Below are 9309 nucleotides of genomic sequence, written 5' to 3'. Positions count from 1 at the left end.
TGGTTTGCTCTACTACAATTATTATCATTCAAAAAACTCATGAGTTCGTCTTTGAAGGAATGTGAGTTTTATTTTCATAAATTGTTTATGCAATTTAATATTTAGATAATCAATTATTAATTTTAATTTTGTTAACGTTATCTTCTATTATTTATTAATTAATTTTTCATATGTAATTTTTGTTTGAATTTATTGAGAATTAATTTCTTATCAAAAATATATTCGTTTATAAAATCATTTTATAAAAAAGTAATACAATCAATAATTTGTTACAAAAGTTTGATCATTTTTTTTTCTAAAATTTTATCTATAAATTTATTTAAAAAATAAAATAATAATAATTACTTTTTTATTTATATTTTACCTCATTTATATTTTATTTTATTTAATCATATCTTATATATCAAATAAAAACAAATTTGCTTAACACTTTTTAGAAGTGATTGTAATAGTCTCAAAATACTAATTTATAAACAATTATCTATCATTTCTATTTTATTCCACTATCTAGCTAGGTTATGTACATTGCATTAAAATAAATAAAAATCTAAACTAAGTCAACTAATGCTAAATAAAACACTTTATATTTTAATTTATGTACATAATTAAGGTTAAAAGTGTAATAGAATTTTGATTGTGTTTATTTTAACATAACTTCTGCATGAGACATAAGGTTATAAATTCAATTTTCATTAAGACCACTCATTTTTAGGTTTTTTTTAAACCAATTATTAAAAATGGAACAGATCATAAAGAAAATATAGCACTGTAATATTTTCTAAATTTTGGAAACAATAAATGAGTCACATAAGAGTACAAAAACTCTTATGAAAAATGAATTACAATGCATCATCAAAGCCCAAAAAGCATTTACATAATAACAACCATCTTGTGTCCTATCATAGCAACTTTGAACATGGCTACTGAACAAGTGTAAAATCAAAAGAGACAACAACAACAACAGTCAAGATTTGGATTTGGTGATTTTATGAAGCAGGTAGAGCAGCAGTCATATACTTGTGTTTCAAATAAGCTCTAATGAAGGGATCCAATTCTCCATCCATGACTGATACAATATCAGATGTCTCATGTCCTGTCCTCACATCTTTCACCAATTTGTATGGATGAAAAACATAGTTCCTTATTTGCTGTCCCCATTCAGCCTTTACTACATCCCCTCTTATTTGCTTTATCTCTGATGCCCTTTGTTCTTCCACTATCACCAGCAGTTTAACCTTTAGTCGGCTCAGCGCCCTTATCTTGTTTGCTAGCTGCGATCTCTCCTCTGTGCACCGAACCGTGACACCTGTGGGGATGTGTGTAATCCTAACAGCTGATTCCACCTTATTGACATTCTGGCCTCCTTTTCCACCAGCCCTTGAAAAGCTGTACTCAAGTTCTTCCTCGGGTATTTCAAGTTTCATATTCTCCTCTGGAAGAAGAGGCATGACTTCAATGCCAGAGAAGCTTGTCTACACATACAACACAAAAACTCAATCTTTAAGTGCAAGCTGCTTAATAGTTTTAATAAAATGAAAGAATGACTAAGCCTTTACAATCTTCAACTTTCAAATGTCATAAAGGTAAAAATAAGAGAGGATGTCTGCAGATGCTATGACCCAATTTGTAAAGGGAGACATGAAATGAACATGCACAATAAAGAAGGAAATTAAAAAGAACTTGGGAGGCCACACCTATTCTATGATATCAATCATGGCAACCAACTTATACTTTTAAGAAGTTTAGTTACATCCATGCTCCAATACAATGTGAGTCTATTACCTTTAAGAACCTTTAGCTAAAACATTAGAATCGCAATGATCCTTGTAGGATAAACATTTTCTGGCATGACTTGTTTCATGGGATGATAGTGAGGGAGTGATTGTGCATAAGTCACATTGCCCCCCTCTTTTCTATGTTTTTCTTTCTTTTTTACTCATACTTTGTAAATTTTTATATAGATGCAACATTCACGTTGTAAGGTTAAGAAAAAGATACGATGTGTCTAATTTATCACTTGGCTAAGAATGCATTATATAGGTCAAGAAAACAAGAATACTATATAAGGTTATAAGATTAAGAGTAGATAACAATGTTGCACATAAACAAATAGAATGTATTCCACAAAAGGCACACAAAGCAAACATTTCGTATTAACACTAAGGCTTGGTTCAAGCAGAATTGGAACTATAATTAGAATTGGAACTGGATCTGGGAATCCAATTTCAAATCCTTTGTTTCTTTTATGACTTAAAATAAGGATTTGGAATTTCAACTCCAATGGATTTGAATGTATATAATTTTTTTTTTCATCATATTCGGTATTGCAAGTTTATGTTATCTCCAAACATATAAATTAATTTGTAATTCAATTTCAATTCTATAAAATTGGAATTATAATAATTCCAATTATACACATCCAAACATAGCCAAACAGAAGTTACGTAGTTTTCCATTTGCTCTGTGTGAAAGATATTTTCTTCCAATATGTATGTTTCAAAAAGGGCAATCATGTAAGACATGCTAGTTGCATCTGAAAATCGGAAATGACAAACTTGGACAATGTTTTGATGAAATTGTCATCAGACAACAGTCATACCTCCCCACCAATGCTTTCCAATTAGATAAGTAAAAAGAAAAATATATACTAAATGCTTTTAAGTTATCATTTAGAGACATTGTTATATATTGAGAACTACAGAAATAAATCACCTGTCGCAAGCCTTTGGAGTTGAAAGGAGACTGCCGGACAATACGATGAGTTCCTTTTTCCCCAGATAGATACCCATAGGCATATTTACCTTCAATTTCAACTGTAGCTGATTTGATCCCAGCTTCTTCTCCTGTGGACTTCTCAACCACTTTAGTTTTATACCTTTGCTTCTCTCCCCATCTAAGATACATCCTCAGAAGCATGTCTGCCCAATCCTGCACTGTAAATTATCAAATAGTTTACACAAAACTAGTAGAGGTAAGTCAGCAGATGTGATAATGCATGTGAGAAGAAATGGAAAATCAATGACCAAATTCACAACATTAAGAACAGGTTCAGTCGACAAAATTAGCCTCCATTGAGAAAATAATCATGAACCACAAGAAATGTGAGGAAACAAGAAAGTAAAAAAGGGGAGCTTCCTAGGGACATAGAAAAGTTTATGGAGTATTTTTCTTGTAAATTGTATGAAATGCATCAACAAATAGACTACTATAGATCCTCGTCTATAGAGCTAGTTCCTCAATAATCATGAACCACGAGAAATGTGAGAAAACAAAGAAAGAAAAGAAGGGGAGCTTCCTAGGGACATAGAAAAGTTTATGGAGTATTTTTTTGTAAAGTGTATGAAATGCATCAACAAATTTACTACTATAGATCCACGTCTATAGAGCTAGTTCCCCAATAGAATATATCAGTTTTTGGTCCAAATAACCTTATTGAACATAAAAAAGTAAGATAGAGAAGGCCAAACCAACACAGCTGATATTGATTATTCCATCTTGGCAATTTTAAATATGTTGGGAGAAATCAAAGAATTACAATTCCAAAGTGGGAAGGATATAATGTTAACTTAAAAATCATATACATCTATTGGAATTATAATTTCAAGCTCTTATTTTAAGTCATCAAACAAACAATAGATTCGAAATTCAACCCCTAGTTTTATTCCATTCACACCCTAACAAAATAGCATAAGAGAAAATATTTTTCATAGTTTGTAGGAGAGGAACTACCTGTGCATCTGTGCCCCCAGCACCAGCCGTAATAGAAATAAGAGCACCTTCTTTGTCATAAGGGCCAGAAAGAAGCTCGGTCAATTCAAAGCGATCCAGGGACTTGTTTAACTCCTTAATGATACCGGCGGCCTCTTCAAGAAGTGCAGAATCAATGGAGTCCACCTCGGTAAGGCCAACTATTGTTTCAGCATCTTCAACCTGAAAAATGAACAATTTCATCAGAAACCGTTCCTAAAGAAAAACAAATAAAAGTGAGATTCTTTTTTGTTAGATAACTTTAAATTACTATTTAAAACAGTAATAATATTTTACTATTGAAGTATCTAATTTGACCCTTGTATTATTTCTTTGCAAAAAAATCCATGCCTGTATAAAATGAATTGTCATGACAATAGCGAGTTCAAGCATACAAGCGAAGCAATGCATGAAACAGATAAAAGATGCTTCCATACGAACATAAAAATCCACAAATTCTCATAATTGGAGATGTGTGTGAAGCCTCTCCATGAACTTTGTTTTTCCTTTTATAGGAGATACTTCCCAGATGTCTCTTGAATGCTTTCTTATTTATGTATAATAAACTTGTTGCACATTGCAATATCAATCAATTCTTATTGTAAGCTCGTCTTCTTCAATCAATGTCTAGAATATAGATTTCCAACAAGACACATTATTTAATGCTCGAACTTTGGTTGTTGCATATCCATATAAATAAAACAAATCTTAAAGCCATGATCATTGTTTATTATAAAATAATATTTTTTGGAAATGTTGAATTTTTTTTATTAATAGAGTTGTCACAAGTGTGACTCTAAGAATACATTCAATGTTTATTTCAAGACTTGAACATGTGGTATCAAGTAATGTTGAATTGGTTATTAAACAATACTTATATTTTAACAAACCTATTATTTATTAAAAGTTATTGCATATTCTAACAAGAATAGTTTAGTAAATTTTATTTTTGATTACATAAATATATATCATACCTTATATATCAAATGACTTCAAATTGAATATTTTATTGAGTAACAAAATAAAGAGTAGTATTCTAATTCAGTACTTAAAACAAAGAAGAGTATCATTGGCAACATAATTGTTGCCAAAGATCCAAAATTGTCCAAGAGAACAGGATCAAGCTTCTTAGAATGTCCTACATTGACGATATGCAAGGAACATTACAATACTAATTAGATCATAAGGGTTTGATTCATTTTCTCTTTTTTCATTAGGTAACCACAAGGGACACCCTTAATATAGTAGCTAGTTACTAATTGAATAGTGATCTTCCATTTTCTGTTCAATAGGAGAAAGGAATTAGTACCAGACCTGGTTTTTAAACTCAGCCAAAATCTTTATTTTGTCTTTGACATCAGTGAGATCCTGAAGGGTTTTCTGAGCTTTAGTGCGATCATCCCACAGGGCAGTCTCTGTTGCTGCCTTCTCCAAAACAGTTAGCTCTTCTTGTAACTGTTTCAAACCAGCAGAAGCTCTAATCTCTTCAACACGTTCCAAGGCAATTTCCACATCCCGTCTCAAAGCATAAAAGTCTGTCAAAAAATAAAAATACAAATTCAAGACATGGTAGCTGCATTAAAGAATGATTTCTGAAGCTAAACATAAAGTGAAAAATATTGGCTGTGAAAGTTATTGCATTGCAAGTTGCAACTGTAACAAAAAGAAACCACCATCTTAAAGAAAAATTTTAAAAAATTCTGGAAACAATTCTAGTATTAGATAGAAACTATGCATTAAAATGGTCAAACATGCTACATAGGACTTTCACAAATAATCTCTTCACAGCCGCTTTGTAACAAACTTGTATCAATCCAAAACTAATACTTTCTTTCAGGAAATGATCATGATCCCCAAAATTTGACTAGGAAAGATTTTGATTGAATAATTCATATATTTATGAGGAATATCATTATTCTAACCCACTCAAAAGAAAAAAAAAGCTGAATGCTATATACCCTGTGCTGCCCATTCCCTTGATTCAGACGTGACTCCCTCGGTCAGCTGACTACATGGTGGCCCAAGTAAAGCTGAAAATTCAAAGACAGAGCATTATTAGTTTCAAAAGGGAAAAGTTGAGGAAAATAAACAAATTCCAACAATTATCCATAATAATAATTGGTCAAGTTGACGACATAACAACATGTAGCAGGAAATCTCATTGAAATAATAGAAAGAAAATACTTTCCTTACAGGAAAAAATATGTGAATTGAGTTTCCACAAGCTTGTCTGGTATGAATTCTATTTTCTTTTTTGTAATCAGGGTGTTGGAGTCAGCTTTCGTGCATCTCAAATAATACCTGGAGGCAACCAACCGCCATGACCAACCAATGTTTGGTATGGATTCTCTCCCAAACAAAATCAATTCTCCCAAAATCACTCTTATATGTTATTTTAGCCTAAATTTAATTTATTATGAAACTAGTAGTCTAGTTATCCACATAATTTGACTCTTTAGATAATTTTCAATAGTAAAAGAAAAATCCACTTTTCAGAAACTCAATTCTCTCCAAAACCCCACAACAAACAACCTCTGATCCAACATTTAAATGAAAATGAAGGGTAGAGAAGAACCAAAGGGAAGTAAATCCACAAGATACAAGAATTGAACCAATGAGTAGAAACCATAAATATGCAGGAACGTCAGAATCTGCAGCAACTAAACACAAAATTCTGTATCTAAATTGGCCACTAGAAACCAAATATGATCCAATATAATTCAAAATTCGTTCAAAATCAAACCTCAAACATCATTTCAGATAAGAAAGCAAGTTTTAGCACATTATAAAGCAACAGCACCAGAGTTACTGAAACAAGGAAACGCCTAGTATGAACATTTATTAAAAACCCAAGAAAGAGTTGTAAAATTCTGTTTAATCAATTAGAACCTAACGACTGATCTACTATTTGCAAAAACATTGAGGAAATCAAGTTCAATCCAGTAGCAAGCACAAAAAACAATAGAAATGAGGATAACGAACTCACCGGTTGAGGAGTTATCGACATGGTGGTACCAGCGAACAGAGGTGGAGAAACTGAAGGCCGAATGAGGAGAAGAAGTTGAAACCGAATGGGAAAACAAACAGGAATTGCGTTTGGGTGAGATATGGATAAGTTGAGGAGGAGCTGCTGTACGGGGTGGTGTTGGTGATGATAGAATGATGGACGTATTAGATATGCAATCCGCCATGGCCATGGCCATAATCATAATATCTCTACTACTGTAGATAGATAAAGAATGTAAGAGAGCATCGAAGAAGAGAGAGCAGAACACTCCACTCCAGTTTATCCAACTTTCCTTATGAAATGATATATGGTTCCAGCTTAACCAGATGATGGGCTGAATGTAAGGAGCCCAATCCCACTTTTAACAGGCCTTTCAGGTATGGAGAAATCAAAAACAAAATTTGTATAAATAAAAAATAAATTATGTTATAAATAAAAAATTATTCTTTATAATGTAAAATTGTAAAATAAAAACTATTTATATAATTGTAAATTTAAAATTGAAAAAAAATTTAATTATTTGAGGGACCTAGCTAAGACTAAGTAGTTAACCTTATCTAAAATCTTAAGTTTATAAGAGTTAATGGTTTTGGTTTAAAGAAAATATATAAAAAAAAATGGTATAGTTGAGATATTACTTAAAATTATTTTTTCATTTATAAAATTATAAATATTTATATATTATTATTAATTATAAAAAAATTAATTTAAAAAATAAATAACATATAGATTACATTAAATAATGTTTTAGTTATAAAATCAATTAAACAAGTTTATTTATTTGAATAAGTAATTTTTAATTTATAAATAAATTTTACTTTATTTTTATTTATTCAAACTAAATAAGTAGGCACATCTCTAATTAATAAGGTTAGCCCAATATTGGAACTAATTTGTATCGGTAGAGAGGTACCAAGTAGGATAAAAATGAATAAATACTTTTTCTACGAGCCTCACTCCAGGTCGTCAAGTAGCTACCCGGTTATCCATTAGCCATATTCATGATCTGATCCGAAAAAGAAGAACTTAGTAGTTCCGGAATGAAAAAAAAAAGATAAGATTTACTTACAACTTTGTGACAATAAGAAACGTATACTAAACAATTTCATACATCTTGAGCAGAGCATCCCTTCTTTATAGTCGTCTAGTCTTTATGAAATAAGATTCAATAGTTTCTCCTTCGGTTGACTTCACTCCCTTTACTTCGACTTGTGGTCAGAACCGAGACATATGGTTTTGGTATAGTGAAAAATCACATTCAATTTATTACAACTATATTTAAATGTATCTCGAGATGATATTATAAGAGTTTGTACAATAATGTTAAAGACCAATAGCTAATCAATTTGAGATCCATCTATAGATTGGTACAATAATGTTAAAACTGAGAACCAATCAATTTGAGATTCATCTATAGGTTGGTACAATAATGTTAAAACCGAGAACCAATCAATTTGAGGTCCATCTACACATGATCACTCCCCTAATAACATTGAAGTTAGATTAAATCGATTTTGACCTCCATCGATGAGTGTGATGCAATCGAAATCTACAATGTGAATTATGTAATAAGAGCACGTTACTCAAAGTAAATGAAATTTCCTATGAAATAGTGAGTTCAAGTTAATAAAACAGGATATCCAGAGACTTCATACTTTTGGGTTCCAAAAATGGAAAGGAAAAAGCCCATGTCTTTATAAGAATTTTGAGTTTGAATGGAGTTATAGGAAATGACCAATCATCAATATGATGCGGAGAGGACTTTTTGCATATTAATGATATAAAAAGTGGTATTGTAATAAAAATAAAAATAAAATGGTGCATAAATTATCGCCCATGATTCATTCAACCAAAAAAAGATATTTGCTTGGGATTTTATCCATGAAAAAAAGATGTTTATATACTAATGAGGGACAAATTTTTTATGATTTTGTTAAGGAAGACAAAACTGTAAATTTGATTTATCAATATTTTTTTTTTGCTCATTTCATCCATATAAGGATATGGGTTATATATATATATATTATATTATATTGTAGATGAAATATACACCCCAATATTAATATTATCGCACATTAAAAACTCTTCGTATTAAATTGAGGTTAATTCGAATAATGTGAAGATATATTAATTTTATAACAAATTGTGTGCAAGAGAATGAAATTAACTCTAATCAAATTGAAAAGGAAAATGCTAACTATTTAGGACTTAGTAGAAAAAAATTAAAGACTTAGTAGAAACATGGATGTGAATGTCAATAGTTACTAAAATTTTAATTTATTATAATTTAAAAGCCTTAATAGAAACTATAATGGTGTGATATCATGCTAATTTTCCTTATTAATTTTTTTTTTATTTTTTATTATAATTAGTTGGATTGGATGATATTTTCAACTATTATAGTGACTTATTATAAATGACAAATTTTAATGGTGGATATATTAGTCAACAATTTGGAGTGATTTATTGATATATATTTTTTCTTAATTTTTTTTTAATATTGTAAGGTATAACAATTTTACAAATATACTTCAACTTAAAATATCATAAGTGAG

The 9309-nt window shown here is 30.5% G+C and overlaps 1 protein-coding gene across 1 annotated transcript; it reads right to left on the bottom strand.

Moving 5' to 3' along the window:
* Nucleotides 1-799: 799 nt before the first annotated feature.
* On the bottom strand, nucleotides 800-7035 carry LOC124938083 (peptide chain release factor PrfB1, chloroplastic). The gene is made up of 6 exons (XM_047478455.1): nucleotides 6734-7035; nucleotides 5706-5777; nucleotides 5062-5282; nucleotides 3730-3930; nucleotides 2713-2928; nucleotides 800-1472 (listed from the first exon to the last, which is right to left on the bottom strand). The coding sequence occupies exons 1-6, from the start codon at nucleotides 6954-6956 to the stop codon at nucleotides 987-989; spliced, it is 1419 nt and encodes a 472-aa protein (XP_047334411.1). The 5' UTR covers nucleotides 6957-7035; the 3' UTR covers nucleotides 800-986.
* Nucleotides 7036-9309: the final 2274 nt, after the last annotated feature.

This window comes from Impatiens glandulifera, chromosome 5 (genome assembly GCF_907164915.1).
Source record: "Impatiens glandulifera chromosome 5, dImpGla2.1, whole genome shotgun sequence".
Taxonomy (NCBI): Eukaryota; Viridiplantae; Streptophyta; class Magnoliopsida; order Ericales; family Balsaminaceae; genus Impatiens; species Impatiens glandulifera.
This window is presented reverse-complemented; position numbering and strand designations above follow the sequence as displayed.

Bases quoted from the DNA above. Each gene is read 5' to 3' on its own strand.
- LOC124938083 (XM_047478455.1), bottom strand. From the start codon at position 6,956: ATGATTATGGCCATGGCCATGGCGGATTGCATATCTAATACGTCCATC. The intron at 5,778-6,733 runs GTGAGTTCGTTA...TTGAATTTTCAG, and splicing joins TGTCGATAACTCCTCAACCG to CTTTACTTGGGCCACCATGT. The intron at 3,931-5,061 runs GTCTGGTACTAA...TTCATTTTTCAG, and splicing joins TGGCTGAGTTTAAAAACCAG to GTTGAAGATGCTGAAACAAT.